General features: G+C 38.8%; 1 protein-coding gene across 1 annotated transcript in view; it reads left to right on the top strand.

The window, feature by feature from the left end:
• LOC136684428 (parathyroid hormone 2 receptor-like) overlaps positions 1-17561 on the top strand; it is a 78147-nt gene extending 60586 nt beyond the window's left edge. The window contains exons 10-13 of the mRNA XM_066659184.1: positions 6720-6814; positions 11918-12056; positions 16832-16873; positions 17169-17561. Of these exons, the coding sequence (XP_066515281.1) occupies positions 6720-6814; positions 11918-12056; positions 16832-16873; positions 17169-17561 (669 nt within the window). The remainder of the gene's footprint in view (positions 1-6719; positions 6815-11917; positions 12057-16831; positions 16874-17168) is intronic.
• Positions 17562-19093: the final 1532 nt, after the last annotated feature.

The following is a 19093-nucleotide window of genomic DNA, read 5'->3' as shown; positions in this document are numbered from 1 at the left end:
AAATATACATTACATATACTGTGTCAAGCTCGTAAAAGGCAGAGCGAAGAGCTTAGGAAACCGAACGAGTGAAAGCACATTACAGAGTCTGAATATAGTGAAACGTAAGGGAAAACAATGTGCCCAAATTGAGCCAAATAAATTGCTGTTGCCTTTTTACTAAAAGCCAAATTACAGCTAACTTTTTTGAGATATCTACACAGTTCCTGCTGCAGCGTGTGCTTTCTTCCTGCTTGCAATGAATAGCTGAGTTTTGAGAGTTACTTAAAAATTTTGAACACTGATCCAATCATGATACATGGACTCCAGCAACACCTAACAACAACCTGGGATACCTCAACACCAGTGGCGGATGCTGGTCTTTCAAGGAGGGGAAGCTCAAGCTCAGCGTTTTTAACAAAGAAAATGCTGCTAAGAGGATTAAGACAGTCTCCAGTTCAACTCAGAACAGAATGAAAATTTAATGCTCCCACGGATCTCTACACCAAAGGATCGCTGATTCGCTCATTTCGCTGTCAATCAAAAAGGGATTCAGCCTCAGACAGATTATCCAATCATCATGCAGCCCACTGCCCCATAGACCCCCAGAGACGCTGAGCGTCCGATGGGCGGGACAAAGCCCAGCATTTATCTAATGGCTTGTCTCATTTCGCTGCTTCGCTATTAAACTCTGTGGATGCTCAGCGTCCTCACTGTTTAAAGCACCGTGAAACTGCAGGAAAGCCGCGTCTTTACCAGTGATAAGAAGCTGATTCTGAACAAAAGTTGAGTGTGTTGTAGTGAATAATTATTCAATGACATGTACACACAACAGTATATATTTGATCACTTATTTTTTTACATTTTTGGGGGGAAGCTGAGCTTCCCTTGCAGTCTTAGAGCAATTGCCTCTGCTCAACACATAGAGCTACTCCTAGCAACCACAAAAAAAATAATACTAACATACTAACAAGCCCCTTATAAACTCTCAAAATCCCATAGTTGCTCACTACAGAAACCCTTTCAGCCACCGGAATTACTAAAGCAATCTCTTAGCAAACTACCTGGAATAGTATAGCAATCATCTAAAGCCTAGCAGCATTATAGCAACAACCTGGGATTTGTAGTTATCTTCATAATCTCTGCTGTTTCTTCAGGAAACGCATTTTTTATTTAGATGTCTGTGTTTGTTTATGTTTTCCTGTTTACTAGTCAACACTCTGCAGTTCTCTGTTTTGTGTGAGACTCCAATCTCACTCTCCAGTCCCTCTCTAATTGCTGTGCATTCAGGGAAAGTGTTTCATTTTGTTAGACCCCCCACTCCACCTTCCCCCTCTAATGTTTACACTCTGGATGGCCGGGATTTGTCGCGATCGTGTAAACACTCAGCCCACACAGTGGGGGAACCCATACTCCTTTTGTCCTCCACACTTCATTAGGAGTGTTTAGGACGAGTAAACACAGCCGGTGTGAATTTCAAAACAGAGGCAGAGATCAGAACAAAGCTACCTAAAAGCGCAAACCCTGGCGGTGAGTGCAGGGGAAGAGAGGAGACCACACTCTGTTTGTTATTCTAGCGGAAATCAAATGAATGAATGGCGGTTGCTGATATTTGCACTGCACTGTAATAATCCCCTGTTGCGACCCCTAGTGGCAGCAGCCAAAATATATATAGCAGAACAAGAAATACGTTTGATGTTCAGTTGAATGTTGATGTTCGTAGTTAAATTATATTAATTGGAGTAACAGTATTCAGACACAGCTAAGTTGGGATGTGGAGTGTAAACCATATACACCCCCCCAAACCCCCTTAGTCTGCGGGTAGAGTATTAATATGGTGATGGTGTTTAATTGCGGAGGTACAGATAGGGCTGTGTGACTAATCATGTGACTAATTGGGCTATATCTGTAGCCGCGAGGCATGCAAGCTTTAGAGCAGATGGATTTATCCCACCCCACCACCCCCAACACGAATAAGACCCTTACAGTGAATCGCTCACAGTGGCGTCACACAGAGATGCTATTCCTCTTTCCAAACCATTCAGGAGTGAAATTAAGAGCTGGGATAAAGGTGGGATGCTATCTTCATTTGAGACACAGCTAGCAATGGCTTTTTTCTCAAGAACATCCCAAACTGATTATGAACATTTCATCATGAAACAGCCTCGGATGCTCTACAGTGTGCGATGTGGATGAAACGCTTATATTTACAGCTATATTTCAACGAGTTTGGAAGGCTGTATGGGAACATTTAGCACTTCTGCTTCTCTAGAAATTCTTTGCAGTGGATACTAGAACATTTCAGTGTATATTTGATGGCAATCAGCCATCACAACTCAGCTGGGGTCAGGTACTGATGTTGGATGATTACCTCTGGATCACAGTATGGGCTTCCATTACCTTCCATTCCAATCCTGGGTGGTTTATAACACCCTTAGGCTCATATGCAGCTGCTCCAAAGTGTTTCATTGAGACACATACTTGATTATGGAGATGAAGCTGGATGTTTACCTATTAAGGTAATTAACGTTTTTTTCAGAGAGCTGTGTAAATGGACACAGACCATGCCCACGAGGCCTTTAGCCCCTGCTGTCTACATTCTGCTCCCGCCGGTCCGAGATGGGTGCTCCAGAGTGGAGAGGGCTGTCTGATGTGGAGGGTCATTTAAATGCAAAACCCTTGACACTGAGCAGGATACCGACCCAGCTCTGTCTGTTCTGAGGAAGATGAAGAGGAGGCTGTTTATGAGCTGCTCTTTTTATCTTGACATCAGTAATTTTAGACCCATGTCCTGTCCCTAATGTCCCTCGTGTTTCATAACAGTTCATGCATACATTAATGCAGGGCTAGGTCTAGAGCTTACAAGATTTTTCAAAGTGCGTCTTGATGTGAGCGAAAGTGAGCTGATGTTCTCCGTCACATGAGGATTAATATCAGTTAGTGGCAGGTTGAGAAGATGCACTGGGAAAATGGAAAAATCAGCCACAAAACAGGGGTGAATCATAATTTTTGTGCTTGTTTTCTGAAGTGATTGTTGGAAAATGTCTTAATTATATCTTAAAGTAACATTACGTAGTTATGTTTTTACCTCTAAGTTACAGCTTCAAATCACTGTGATGTTCCACTGAGTTGTAATAAGAAGAGTAGTGTCTCTGGTCTCTGTCATTGCTACTCAGTGCTCAGCATGGCAGAAACTGCACTAGGCACATTTTGGAGGAGGGTAGGAGACCACACATGATACCCCAACACAAATGGTGGCTAAATTCATCTCAGGGGCTCCCGTACAGTACACGTGATGATGGATTTGAAATGAATGTTATGAAGTTATGAGAGGAATGAAATGCCATAGAAGTGAGGAGTTATTAAAGGTGGGTACAGTTGCTGTGTTTGTTCTGTCAAATGTATATTGAGGCCGCATTCAGTTAACTGAATCCATCAAAATGGCCAGCTGCAGCCCTTTATACCATTACCATTCATGTGTTGTCCACTCCCTGCTGTTTGTTGACTTCCTCTGGTTTCAGTGTGGATGTCGTTTTGATGTCAGGTGTAAAGTGTCAGTAGACATTTGTGTTCTGTTGCTGTGATGCTGTGTTAAATTAGAGCTCCGTCCTGTAGTTTTGACCCCACTGACCTTCTGCTTTTATGGGCTAATTATTCACATGAAATTTAGTAAAAGCTTCAGGGCAAATATTAAATGTAAAAACAGCCTGATCTGATTATTACAACAAATCCAGAGCTTACATAAACATCTGGAATATTTAAATCATGTGTAAATCAGACAGATGTGCGATATTTTATTTTTTAACCATTTTTATATTAATGTTTTTTTTTCAGTTATAAAAATGTATTTTATTTTATATTTATCTTTGTAAATTATACACTAAGCATGGGTAACTGTATCACATGGTTTGAATGACAATAAAGCTGAGTCTGAGTCTCATGGACTGGCCACCCCAGAGCCCAAACCTCAGTCACTCAGTGGATTTGAGATTAAAGGAACTCTGAAAGGAATTTTGACCTTAAAATTACAGTTTCAAAAACATTGTGATGCTCCAATGAGCTTTAATAGGGAGAATTGAGCCATTTTCTTTGCCGCTCTGGGCTCAGCACTATGTAACTTTTGGAGGAGGTTAGGAAAAGACCCTGCTCCCTCTGGACCTTATAGGTTTATTGGACAACTGCTGTTCTCAAACAAACTGCCCTTCATGTTTGTTTTTGTTCAAGAACTGCACATCTTTTAAGGTGGAACTGTGTGTTTGAGTAAGAAGTGACTGCAGCCTGATGATGGTTGAAGTTCACTGTTTGAATTATCACAGATACTCATTTGTAACTCAAGCTGTTTAGTTTTGTAGCACTTTTCCTCTGTGTTTACTTTCATGGAACGTTAGCGGTTTGAGTAAGTTCCACCTTAAACTAAGTATTACATATAAAACCACAAACAAAATAAGTAGTGTTACCCACCTATAGAGTTAGAATAGAGCAATATCCCCATGTCTTCTCATGTTTTTCAACATGCAGAGGTCTCTTCACCATTCTAAGGCCCCCGTTTCTTGGCTGTGGCTCACCCAGCGATGCAAAGAAAAGCCAGAGGCATTTTAGATTGAGATGCTTAGTTTCTTTCCCATTTACCAAGCCAGGGCTGGGTACAATCACAAAACTTTTTTTCCAGCACAAACACACTCGAGAGCAGTGTGCAAAAGGTGAGGAAACATGCTCTGAATTTTATTAAAAGTGTATTAAAATATCTACCATTGCCTTTACTGGCTACACTGAGTAGCCTTCAGAAATGTGTGTACATCCATGAGAGGTGAAATACATTTAGTATACAGTTAGTATACATTATATGAATGTTGGGAATGGACTTTTAGTCAAATTGGTGCAAGCACACCCTGAAAATGAGTTGTCCACATTTGCCAAGGACATATTACAGGGACAAATTAGCATTTTACAACAATTAAATAATATATATTTATTAAATTCTATTTAAATCTAAAAGAACATTCGGACTCTTTAATTTTCAGCAAAATGTCCAGAATCTCTGTGTCACCCCCAATGAATGCTCACCCTATTATTCAGTCCATTTTGTTTTTTATCATAGCTCCTTTGTGCGTGAAAGAATGAAACTCAATGGTATGTTTCAAAGCCATTAAAACTTGTTTTTCTCAGGAACGCCAGAACTGCATTTATGCATTGGGCAAATTGTCTAATCACTTCTCCTGTGTGACTAAAGTCATTCATGCCATTCTGAACTGTTGAAGCAAACACTTACATTTGGCATGAACCCAGGCATAGAAGCTTTTATCATTAGACTAGAATGAATGAATGAGGAAGGAGTGAATGAATGGGATTTGACCCTAATTAACTGAACAGATTAGAGGCTGAACTCTCAAAGCCCTTTGAATGGTCTTAAACTCTGTAGACCCATTGTATTTGCAATTACCTTGATCATTACCAACTGCAATTCCTGTTCAGATGCCATTTGGATACCACAGCTTATGGCTTGGGGTGTGTATATATCTATGTAACTGCAGTAAATGTGAGACTAAGCTCTTATTCTTTTCTAGATAAAGCAGATGGTAAATAACTTGAAGCTAATTATGAGCAATAGCACCCTCTCAAGGTTAGAAATAAAATTGTCACTGTGTAGAGCAGCGGCCATGTTGGGGAACTACTCACTACTCAGACACAAATAGAAACTGTGTTTTAATAGTTTTATTGATTCCTTCATCAGTTTTAGTCCTCAATCTAAGTATGAATCGCTGACCTATCACATTTGTAAACATCCTAAAACGTCTCAAAGTAGAACCATACTCCCTACATAGTGTACATCCCAGATAATAGATCTAAAAATATTGCACCTAGTAATTAGAAACAGGGAATGTACATGAGTACAGAAAAACATACATTTTTTACCTAGATGTTGCCCTACGAAGGGTGTAGAGAGACACAGAGGATTCAACCTCTCGTGAATCATACTCATTTTCAGCCTGGGAGAACTACTTACTAAAATACTTTATTCAACTTTAAGCCAATTCAGATTAAGCAGACAGTTGCGATAAAACATAATTCTCCAAAGATATCTTAATTTGGCTGAATTTTAAGGCAGCATCGAACCCATCCTCAGCTGCGAAGGCAATCTCTGGATGCAACACAAAAACTCCCATCCATTTCGTTCTTCTCCCAGAGCAAAGATTGAGATAATAATTGGAAGATTAGAATCCACCGCGCTGAAACGCAGAGGCGAAGCTAGCTGCTGAGGTAAATATAAAAAACACCTGTTGAGTCCCAGTAATCTGACCCATGAGGACAGACGATCGTTAGAATACTGTCTCCTTAAACAGCGCTCAATGTAGTCAGTGCCTACCTAGGCAGCTCACTAGGTTTTGGGACAGACCAAAAGTGTCTATGATCTGAAGCACTAAATACCCATTGTGTAGTAATCCACTGGTCAGCAGATCGCTTAATTGCTACAACTGTAAAAAGACTCTCAGATGTGAGGGAACTATTGATAGGCGTCCTTTCAGCTTCCCATTCAATAATAATACCAACCATCACCATGTAATCTGTTCCCCACTGACAGAGATACAAGGCGTCTAGTGCAGAGATAAAGGAACGGAGCACTGTGAGAAGAAACCAGATAAGACGCTGCGTCTCCTTTGCAGATTAGATATCACACCCAGCTGCTGTAAGCAATTTCCCAGCCCACTGATTTCTTTATTCCTCCATTTCCTCCTCCACAGCTGAACTTCATCTTGTTCGTGAATATCGTGCGAGTGCTGGCGACCAAAATCCGCGAGACAAATGCCGGCAGATACGACACGAGAAAACAGTACAGGTTTGTGCACATACATTACACATTATACAACAGTTAAACCACGGAATCTGATTGGCTGAATGTTGTTCTAACCATGCTAATACTTGTGATAGCAGTACATGATGAGGATTTTCTTTCTCTGGTGAAAGTTTTTTCCACTGACACTGATATTGAGTACATTCAAAAAAAGAAAAACGAAAGAAGCATAGTGAGAGCTGACCCTCTGTAGAGCTTGTTAGGCCGGTGTGTTCAGTCCTGCCCCGGTGAGTGTTTTTCTACCAAACTGTGCAAAACATAAACCGTTCACAGAAAAGACACTACCTCCCAAAACATAGTTATTTATATATTGAGTTCTTAATTATTTAGTTGTTGTACGTTCACTAACGAAGCCTCCATCCCCTGGTGGTACTGTATCACTAAACACACTCAGAGTCTCTGTAATTGTCCTAAAGAAGAGTTATAAATTAGCGTAGCTTTCTGTTAGCAATAGAACAAATCCTGCATTTCTTACATTTCACATTTTATTGTCATGTCTTTGTTTACGTTTTGGGATAGATTTAGGGTAAATACATTTTTAGGGCTGTTATTCAGGCTGGGTTGCCAGATATTCACATAAATTCCATACAAAATTTGATAATTCCTTGCAATATTCTTTTAGTCAAATTTTAGTAAACCTTTTCACCTTGATACCAGTCCACTCTGCGCAGTTCTGTCAGAACACAAATACAATAAGCTTATTAGCTGACTGTTGCTATGCCAATTCCAGAGACAACAGTTGATTGGTGGGTGAGTTTTTGTCACTGGTGAAAGTTTGCAGAAATTGAACAGGAAGTGAATACAATGTGCCATGTTCAGTGTCTGAATAATCACACTTCATGTCCACTGTACTGAGTAGCTGATGGTAAAAATTATACTGAGCTAGCCATTACTAGTTATTTATAGTTTCTTTCAGCACAGAGGGAAACACAAAAGGGACAGATTAGGTAACTTCTAACCTCTGTGAGATGATAGTGTTTCAGGAAAATTGTGCATAGGACAAATCATATCTGGTTTGGAGTTATTTACGGCAGGCAGCAATTTCTGAAAATCTTACTCATTTGGTCATTCAGAAATGCAGCTTAGACCCAAAATTCCTAACATGGACATGACACAGGACTACACAACTCTGACTTTAATAAAGTATTGTTGTTTAAAACTGCTTGATTCATGTTCATGTGGCCTTGTAGCTAATGGCTTTAGCACCGTATACATGGAATGTTGCTCTCAATGACTTGTCCTCAATGAGGCATAACACTGAGGTAGAATTGGCTTTCAGTGTCATGAAATGAGAAAGAAGACCCAAGAGTGTTAGCCTTGGGCAAAACTGGCTGTATTTAAAAAAGCAGGAGAAAGCAGATAGATCCACGTAGGATTTAATAGACATTTGCTAAGGACAAGCACATGCTTCCTTTGAGACATGACGTGAACCACTGTCTCTTTTCAAACTGCACCTAATGCAATGGCAATGGACAGCCCAGTGAAACCACCCCTGAGTGTTTACTGACTGAATGTCCATAAGCTGTTAGCTAACCTCATCACACATGATGCCACCAGATGTGAACATCTGTCTCTTTTCAAACCTCAGCTAATGCAATGGCAATGAACAGTCCGATGTCTTGGAGGAGAGCACCAACTGCCCAGGTCACACCAACTGACAGATGCTCTTGGCTGGGTATCAAGCCAGTGATCTCCCGATGATAGGGCCAATGCATAGACCACTGGGCCACTCAGGAGACCCATCTATTATAGTTGTGTATAGTTGATAGTTGTGGTGGGTTGGATGTTGTTAGTACAGAGTAGTGGACACCACTATAGTCTTATACCTAAGACTGGGGTTTATTTCCCTGCTCAGGTAAGCATGATGTCTGCAAGAAAGACTTTCACCGCCACTGACTTCTATAACACAGGCATCAATTAAAATTTATTCCAGTTGTCAGTTGTCGTAAAGCCAGTTGTGGTCAGGAATACCCAAAGGAATAAGCTGTTACTTCTGTAGCCTTATGAATGTCCACCTACATTACATGTTAGCCACAGCAGTCAACACTGAAAATAGAGCCGCGTTAGCCTGGTTTAACCACCTGTTTGATCCAGATAGAAAGGAGAGCAAACACAAAAATAACGAAGCACAGATCACACAACAGAAAGCGCTGATAATTACAGGCTTGCGCTTCAGGGAGGATAAAAGGCTGAGGGTCTCTGCTAGGACAGTGAGGGTTCGGGAGCTTGTGCAGCACTGAAGGCGTGTCATTTTGTGGGTGTAATAACAGTAATCAGTGGATGGTCTCCAGGTGTCACTCTGTTCAGCTGACAGCCCTCAGTCAGAATAGGAAGCAGTTCACAGAGGTGTGTGGAAACACATCAGTCTCGATGAGTCACATCGGATCAGTGGCTTAGCGTTAGCGACGTAAACAGAGCCGCCGACTAAATCCAGATCTGTTCTGTTTTCAAAATATGTACAAACATCTAATCCTGGAAAGAAAGTGAAGCGTAAAATAAACATATATTTTACGGCATTCAGAACCTGATAGTGTTCCAGAAGCAACATTAGAGTCACAAGCTTTGCCCATGTCACAGAGTGTGGTTACCTGAGCAGGGAACTGAACCCTAGTCTGCTGCATACAAGAGACATTACACTATACAGAAAACACTGGCAAATTAAAACAGTGCAAACTCACCCTACTACACTCTCCAGGAAAGTTCAAACCAGGAACATACCAGGAACACATACAGACAGAGATGCCCAGTTCCCTGGACATTCTCCTTAGTTTTATTATAGTATTATCTCTGAATATATCCTATTTTATGTTAATTTGAGATCTCTGATTTGTTTTACATGTTTATATCTTATTTGTAATCTTTTTATCTCAGAGATTACATGTTTTCCCTTTGTGCTTCTTTGCTCATGACCATGTTTCCCTAGCCACACCTCATTCCTCTCATGTGACGCACCCAGGTGTTTCTTATTTGTTTAAAAGCCCTGTCCCCAGTCTCAGTGTTGTCTTTTGTTCCTGCTGAGGATTGTAGGTTAGTGTGGTTCACATGTTTTCCCATTTTTGAATTAGAATTCTCTGCATTTAACCCAATCTGTGCAGTGAAACACAAATTTATACACACTAGTGAACACTAGGGGGCAGTGAGCACACATGCACTAGAGCGGTGGGCAGCCCTAGGTTTATTTGCTTACTTATGTCCCTATTTACCCTATTCCCCAGTAACTTAATTCTCATTTTTTTTTCTTTCAATGTATATAAGCAATATGTAAAGCATCCTTGAGGGAAAGGCGCTATATACGTTGTACTACTTCTTCTTCTTCTTCTTCTTCTTCTTCTTCTTCTTCTTCTTCTTATTATTATTATTATTATTATTATTATTATTATTATTATTATTATTTTATTTTATTGGTTAGTCGTCTTCTTAGTTGTTTGTTATTGGGTATAAGTCAATTTGTCTTTTGAATTATTTGTATGTTTACTTTCTCTGTGTAGTTGTTTTCTTGTTTTTTTTTTTTAATGGGAGTGAGTTGTTGTCATCAAATCATTTCACTGCTAGATTTACATTGTTTGCCTTTCCTTGTGGAAAAAGAGAGTGTACTTAAACTGTACTATTTTATAACTACTAAATTGTATTGTGTCTAAATTGTAAATGTGTATTATATATATATATATATATATATATATATATATATATATATATATATATATATATACTATATATTGGTTTTATTTGTTCTACTGCGTAATTTGTATTAGTGAATATCTTGACATGGTTTGTTTATATTAATGACTTTTATTTTATATTTTATTAATAACTTAAGCTCATTTGAATGTGTTTTAGAGTTCAGTCGACAGCTCAGAGAAATATATTTCAGCTGTATTAGAAGAGTGACAAAAAGAACATATGACTACTGTAACACGTGCTTTAAATTACATATTAGTAGTGGTTTACTTTTGATTTTTGAGTCAGAGTGACCTGCTTAACTTAGTCCATTAAAAAAAAGAATAATAATCAAATTCTAATGCTGTGAGAATGAGTGGTCTCTGATTGTTGCAGAATACTGTAGTAGTTTGCCATTAAATACAACTATAGGACATTAATGTAAACGTACAGTATGTATTATTTTCTGTGCTTAATAGAAAGCCACATTTATAGAATCCCACTGAAAACCCACTAATATCCCCACTTTTAACCTTCATTTATTACTTTCCTGCTTAAATACATCCCCACAGGATCCTCCGGTTTCTGGTTATTGAGCTTGAGAATGTGGAACATAGCTCAGCCATTCTCTGAGGAAGTGTGTGGGTGGAGCTCTGCAATTATTCATTTAGATCCAATGAGAATTTGAGCCATATATATGATAACAAAATATGGGTCTGGGTATGACTCACTGTCCGCAGAGCTACATTCCCATATGAAGAGGGAAATGTAAGTTGTTGATTTCACTCACAGTGTACTTCACTGAGAAACAGATCTCTGTTCAGAGTCTCAAAAGCTGTTTAATCTGCATGAACTTGCCTTGAACTGTGGATTGAAATATTAAAAACTGATAAACAGCACATTGTTTAATGTCTTTCTGTGTAAGTTCATATATATTTTATCCTTTGTGAATGCACATGTTCATTTCTGGCAGCGTGTAACGTTACCAAGTCTAAATCGTGACCATAATCCTATGCCTCCACACTCATACTTCTTCAGCTACAGAACAAGGTTTGTGTGGATTTAGAGAGAAATGCCATCAGTGAACAGGAGCTGGTTTAAGAATCGTAAAATAACTAGGAATCACAACAAATCATGATGTTAAAATTGTGCAAATATTGGCTGTTCGTGTTTGTCTGTATGTTCAGATTCTTGTAGATCTTGTTGTAATTCAAGGGTGATGCATAATAATTCAATTTATTTTTGTGTTCTATTTTTCTATCATTATTATTATTATTATTATAAATATATCTTAATATTTATAAATATATCTAAATATATATAATATAAATATATCTTAAAACTGACTTGCCTACTAAAGCATTATAATATTACACTGTCTTTTACTAGTGTTCCTTTTAACAGTGTGAAATTGTTGAAACTCATTTGCAGGAAGTTGGCCAAGTCCACGCTGGTGCTGGTGTTGGTGTTTGGCGTGCACTATATCGTGTTTGTGGGGATGCCACACACTTTCGAGGGTCTCGGCTGGGAGGTCCGCATGTACTTCGAGCTCTTTTTCAACTCCTTTCAGGTAGGAGTTGATTACACATCAGGAGCTGCATGCATAATGTAATCACATGTCATTGATTGGGTGAATTGTACTCAGAGATGAGCTGCGTCTGTGGATATTGGTACTGTACCAGTGTTATCAGTGCAGTAGCAACATTAGAATTAAACATATTTTTATCATCAATACCACATTAAAATATGTTCAGATACCATTTGCATTTGATGTATTCTGCTGCTTTAAAGGCAGAATTGATGATTCTGGGGAACTGCTCCTTGGTCAGAAGCTCAAATCTATTAAGGTGGGATGGTGTGTTTAAAAAATGTTTGTACATGGCAAGTACAAGTAAGTTTGTATTCACACTTTGAATTAACACAGAAACTCTTGTAACTCGAGCTGTTTAGTTTTATAGCAGCAAAGAACAGCCGTGTAACTATATCGCAGGTATTTCCAGTGTGCAAATTTACTGGTGATGTAACAAATTGTGAGGAAATATCCTCTGAATTTTATGGGTTCTTTTGTTTTTTAATAAAAAAATGAACATCACCTTTCTGGTGCTTCCATGACTGAAATGAGTGTTTAGTGTGTAAAACCTAAGGATCTAAAGCACTGACCAAAGTCAATGATAAACATTGGCTAGAAAGACATAAAGCCTCCCAGATTTGAGGAGAAGAGAAACTGCTCTGTTGAATGAGGAAACACCTTTCAGTTCCTTAGCGACGAGTCGCATTCTAACTAGCCACCCATTTTATTCATATTTTTGTGTGTGAATCCAATCAAATCCTCATGGTCCCACTTCGACTGGGCAAATGAAAAACATTTCCTGTTATGATGCTTGCATTCAAAAATAGCACTGAGCATATTTATGTGTGAATAATTGGGAGAGTGTTACAATGTGTGGTCTTTTATTTTCCGCTCACTGTATACAGAGTGAGTGGAATACTAATATAATATTGTGCAGAAATATTTACCATCTGCCTGACAGTTTTCCAAGCTTCTTAAATGTACAAATGTACAAAATGTTCTCCTGGGGACTCCAAAGGGCTGCCTTCTTGGCAGGCAGAGCTGATAGTTGTGTTTTCATACTCTTCAATGTGGTACATTTAGCCACTGCAAGCTTCATTTTCAATGCAGGAAGGTGGCCTTGGGCTTATTTTGAAGCTTAAGAAATTGAGAGGCTTTTGAATTACAAACAATAACAATGGAGACCCAACTATTATTGCAAAGCACAAATATATATATATATATATATATATATATATATATATATATATATATATATATATATATATATATATATATAATGTTCTTTAATGGGTATATGTAACAAAACAGTATTTTTCAAGATATCTTTGGCAATATTTTGGCTTAGAACAACAGCATGCCTTAAAGTCTTATTTCCCCATTTTTACCTTTGTTTTGTGAAACTTTCCACCAAATTTCATCTCTCTGTGATTGTTTATGGCTCTCTACTACCTCAGTAATTGAGTTTTTTTGTTGTGATTGCGTATATGCATGTATGATTCTATGTGCAGATATGCCAGAGTATTTCATGCTTCCCTTTGGCTCTAATGAAATATCTCCTTGCACAATTAGATCTAAATAAAGAACAAATAAAATAAATAAGAAAGTAAAGAATCATGTTGGCCGAAGATGAAGGATAAATCAGGAATTGATACTGAGAAAGAAATGCTGTAGAAATAGAGTTGTGGACCTGGCTCTTGGCCGATCAGACTCTGTGAAAAATGCAGAGTGACAGGTGCAGCTTCAGCCTGGAAATCTACAAGCTGAAGAGTTGGGACGTCCAACTACTTCTGGCACATCCTTCTGTCATTTCTCCATCTCCTCAGATCACAGTCGTGAGCCGAGACTGAAACTCAGAGCCAAATTCACACTGTATCCATCTGAACAAACTCAGGGAAGCAACTTGGGAAACCTGGCTCCCACAGCAGAATCCCTTGGGAAAAGGGAGAATTGTGCACTCACACTCTCTTTGGAAAGAGTCTACTCTGCCAATGAGATTCTAACACAGCCACAAACTAACCTTTGCCCTCCAGCACCAATGTAGCAGAGTAATTTCATTCAAGCATGGATTTGTTTATTCAACTTCTGATGTTGTGGGTACATTTATTGAATTTTGGAGCTAATCTGCTGTCAATCATCAGCACCATTCAGATAATAATAACTTTCAACAAGTCTTCAGTAAAAACAAAAAATAATTTTAATGAAATGTACATATTAGCGCAGCAGTAGTCTGGAATCTGCATTTAACTCATTAGTGGGAGAGGACACAAGCACACACTCTCACTCACACACACAAACACACACATACACACACAAAACAATACTAGTAATAATATTATTATTATTATATTATAATAATATTATAGTAATATTTGGGGTTTGGGGCACATCACCTCTGGATGTTGTATTATTTAATAACATTATACAACACAATAAAAGTATTTAGCATAATTGCTAATTACAGCTTAATTACACTGTTACAGCATGACAACGTTACAATATTATTAACATTATATACAGATAAATATACATTATTATTATAACACAGTACAACACTAAGCATATTTCAACAAAATTTCTTATTACAGCATGATAACACTATACATTTTATTATTACAAAAATGACTGCATTATTACTATTGTACTAAAATTGGTTTAGTGTTATACATATTGTACACTTTGGATTACACAATGATTATACTGTAATAGTACTATACCACACAACATCAACACAATAAGACTGTTTCAACACAATTCAGCATGTCCACATTATTACAGCATGATAATAGTACAATAAACCTAAATTCTAAATAATTGTGGATGCTGGTATAACTTTTTAGATCTTCACTCACATTTTTGTGTGTTTTCCATAATTCAAAAATCCCTATAAAGCTGTCTTTTGAGGCAACTCTCTTGAGTTTCAGTATCATTGGCATTCAGAGCGTTCACTAGTTTGTTGTTGCTACTGTTAAGTACTTCCTGAACGTGTAATGAAATGTGTTTAATAAAATATTCCAACTAAAAACGTGGCATGCTTAGGAATGCAGACACTAAGAGCTGGAGGTACAGATGAAAGGGCTGAAGTTGTGAGGAAACTGCAGTGTTGGATTCTCTGGGCTTTATTTACTTTCCTCTGGGTCTGGCTTTCTACTGAAGCCACCGCTTCCTGCTAATCTCCAACAAAATAGTGGTTAACACCAGTGATTTACAGCAATGCAAATGTAAATAAGCTGAGATCTAAGCATTGTTTGTTTACATGAAATGTGAAAGAGTTCTTTAGTTTGTTTGATGAGTCCCTGCTTTAATTATAGTGTCTTCTGTTCAGTTTTTCTTCCAACTTTTTTTGGACCCAATTTTGCCTCCTTTCTGTTCCAACATGACTGTGCACCAGTGCACAAAGCAAGGTCCATAAAGACATCGATGAGCAAAGTTGGTGTGGAAGAACTTGACTGGCTGAACACCTGTTAGAACACCTTTTGGATGAATTAGAGCCAGGCTTCATCCAACATCAATATCTGACCTCACAAATACACTTCTAGAAGAAATCCTATAAACACAGACTTGTGGAAAGCCTTCCCAGAATAATTAATTCTGTTATAGCTGCAAAGGCTGGGACGACTTCCTGTTAAACCCTATGGATTAACATTGGGATGTCGCTCAAGTTCGGATGCGTGCAAAGGCAGCTGACTGAATACTTTTGACAGTGTAATGTATGTCACCTAGCAGATGCCCAGGCTGGCTGGCATTGTGGAGAGGGAGGGCCATTCTTTACCACAGAAAAATCAAGGTTGTGCACTTTTGAATGTCCAGCCTTAGATTCCAGTCCTCATTGTTATGGGGAAAATAATGTGTGAAACGTGTTACGTTGTATTGCATTACTCAGACACTGGCAGGTGATAGGCTATGCACCCATGCTGTTAACATCCACACACACTCTCACACCTTCTCTATTGCCTGTTCCCTCTGCAGCAGGGGAATGAAGATGAGAGACCAGGCCTCTGTTCATATGAAAGAAGTCAAACTGAAAAGCCCTTGGATCTTGAATGGTGCTGTTTCCTGTCTGGTTCCACCTTTAATCTCCTCCACTCTCCGTGTTCAGAGTTCCCCTCTTGTCCAGTACTCATCCAGTACTTCAGCTGCGATTCTTGAGCATGTCACTGCCACCTTCAATGCCTGAGGAGTCAAAGGAAAACTACAGGCTGGTGGAAGATATGCTGTTGTAAAAAATCCCTGGTCTCAATGACCAGCAGTGGAGCACAGGATCTTAAAACATACTGTACCAGCTTTCCATTATGAGTGGTGACCAATAAAAATAGTCCACGATGATTAAATGGAGACAGGAGATGTGAGGTTGTTTTGTGAGCTCATTACAACATATTTTCTCAGAAGACGTGGATCTACACAGTTTAGAGGGGCCTGCATGGGTGGAAAAGTAACTCTTTCTAATAGTGCTTTACCACTGCATGGTACCTACTCAGCTCTACTTGATTTGATATTTTTACATCAGGAAAATTTGGTCCTGGTCCCTAGAACCTGGTTCTTTTTTAGTCCCTGTTCTCTTGTGCCATATATGGTGTCCACATGGGTTCATAGTGGATTGTCTTAATGTTCCAGTATTAAACCCATACTTGTCTCATCACTGAAACTGGTGGACATCCAATGGACGAAATTTGTTAGTACCCAGCTTTCCTGCCCATGTGGATGTGTTGGCTGGGTTACTATCTCTAATGCTCAAATCTAATCTGGAAATTCATTCTCTCTCTCTCTTCTCCCAGGGTTTTTTCGTGTCCATAATCTACTGTTACTGCAATGGTGAGGTGAGTTTAAAGAGCAAGAAGCTGGATTGCAAAGCTCCAGTCTCATTTCATCTGAAGGTAGCATCTACTTGGGAAGTTAAGAGCTGGTTTTGATTGATTGTGGTCATCTTCAGTGAAGTAGTGGTATGTCTAATGTTACCTATTTTCAAATGAAGTGACCCAACAAAAAGTATGTTATATGTTGTTTAAAAATATCACACAATTTGCATTCAGAATGCTTTGAGCCGTAGAACCTTTTTCTTAAATTGCATTATTGTCAGGTCAGAAGTTCATATTTCCTGTGTCTCCAACTCAGGTCCAGACGGAGGTCAAGAAGACCTGGACCCGCTGGAACCTGGCCTTTAACTGGAAGGGGCCAGTGGTATGTGGAAGTTACCGATACGGCTCAGTACTGACCGGCCTCAACAACAGCACCAGCAGCCAATCCCAGCTGGCGGCTGGAGGACCCTCAACTCGGTCCACTACGCTGTTCTCCAGCCGGGTTTACCGCAGCTCGGGGGCGCACTCTATCAATGCTCACGCATCTCTCCCAGGCTACGTCATCAGTAACTCAGATGCAGACAGTCTGCCGCCTTCGATACCTGAGGAATCAGAGGAGAGTGCCAAGCAGGTGGACGACATCCTGCTGAAAGAGTCCCTGCCTGCACTGACGAGCATTGGCCCCGAGGATGAGGAGGAGACTCTGTAGATCATGATGGTGCCCTTCTGATCTTGTGTCTGTTGGCAGTTCCTGAAGAGCCTGAAAAAGATGGAAGCATCTGGACCAAGATGGACGAACCAGGGCTTGGACCCTTGTAGGAAAATCTGTGATGTTTTTTTGTTGTGATTCTGCTAAACTTCAGTGGGTTCTTTTAGTAAAGAGGTTTTTGAGAAACTTGATAAAGGAAAGAATTAACTAAGTTCATGAAGATGTTGCAGAAGTATTTCTAAATTGTAGCAGGAATTAAGAAGTATATATAAGACAAGACGTTACATTAATGTTGATATTTGATGATGTAATACCACAAGTAATTACAAAATTTCTAAATTGGTTATACCCTAAGTCTGTACTTGATTTTTATTATTATTTATTATTATGACTTTTTTTTACTTGCTCTACATAGTAATTACATAGTTACAAATTTACAAATTGCAATTACGTTGCATTAAGTTTTGCTCCTCACTGCTGTGCACTTAAGTGGAGGTAAACATTGAAAGCATTAAAAAGGGATGGGGAGAATGCTGCTGTGGGACTTGTGGGGTTTTGAACAAAGCTGATCACAGCTGATTCATTAAGACCAAGAGGCATGTTCCCTTTTGTAAAAGTAATAGAGTATGTCCCCTCGTAAGAGATTTTTTTTTCTTTATCCCATTTCTTTAATTGTCAGGAAAATGGCAAATGCAAAAACAGGCAAACATCTAAATATTGTCTTTAAAATTAATTAATTAAAAAAATCTCTCCTACAAACACACGTATGGTGGAAATGAAAAGCATAAAATTAGCATGTTTTTCTTTTTCAAACTTTTCTGTTTGGTGTGTTATGAGTACATAACATTTCCTTTTGGATTCCACCATGCTGCTGTTATCATCTGCCATAACTATGAATTTTAAGGGTTAATTCTGCATGATTTGAAGGTCCTGTGTTTGTATTAGTCACAAAGAATAATGTTAGTGTTCATGATCATGTCCTAATCCCAGGAGGCCATTGATATTAAATTTGAATGGTAGATTTTGCATGTGGATTCCCATCTTAAGTGTTTTTGAAGCTATGGAAATGAAAAGAAGTGTTTTCCGGAACGCATTAGTGGACATTTGTTAGACTCTGAACTGGTCCAGACACATTCAAGAAGCTCTTCTGTTTTGTCTTTTTATATTTCCTCTTGGGCCTTTTTGAACAGTTGGCCTCAACATGCTTGGAGGAGAACATTAAATGTTCAGTTCTTCTGCACAAAAGTGTAGCGCTACAAAGGGCTGCTATATTTTACCTGGAAGTGGAGATTTGAACAATTCATCATCTTCTGTGATAACGTTCCAGATGCCTTCATAATACCAGACTAACTGCATATCAACTGAACAGGACAGAGCCTCAGTTCCAGAGGTGTCTAGTGTTTTGGAGACACATATTTGCATTTTGTAAATAATTCAAATCCTGGATTATACAAACAATTTCCAGAAAAGTTGGGGCACTTTTTACAATACAATTAAAACAATATTGAGTAATATTTATCATTTTCTTGAAT

The sequence above is a fragment of the Hoplias malabaricus genome, unplaced genomic scaffold, assembly GCF_029633855.1.
Source record: "Hoplias malabaricus isolate fHopMal1 unplaced genomic scaffold, fHopMal1.hap1 scaffold_62, whole genome shotgun sequence".
NCBI lineage: Eukaryota > Metazoa > Chordata > Actinopteri > Characiformes > Erythrinidae > Hoplias > Hoplias malabaricus.
This window is presented reverse-complemented; position numbering and strand designations above follow the sequence as displayed.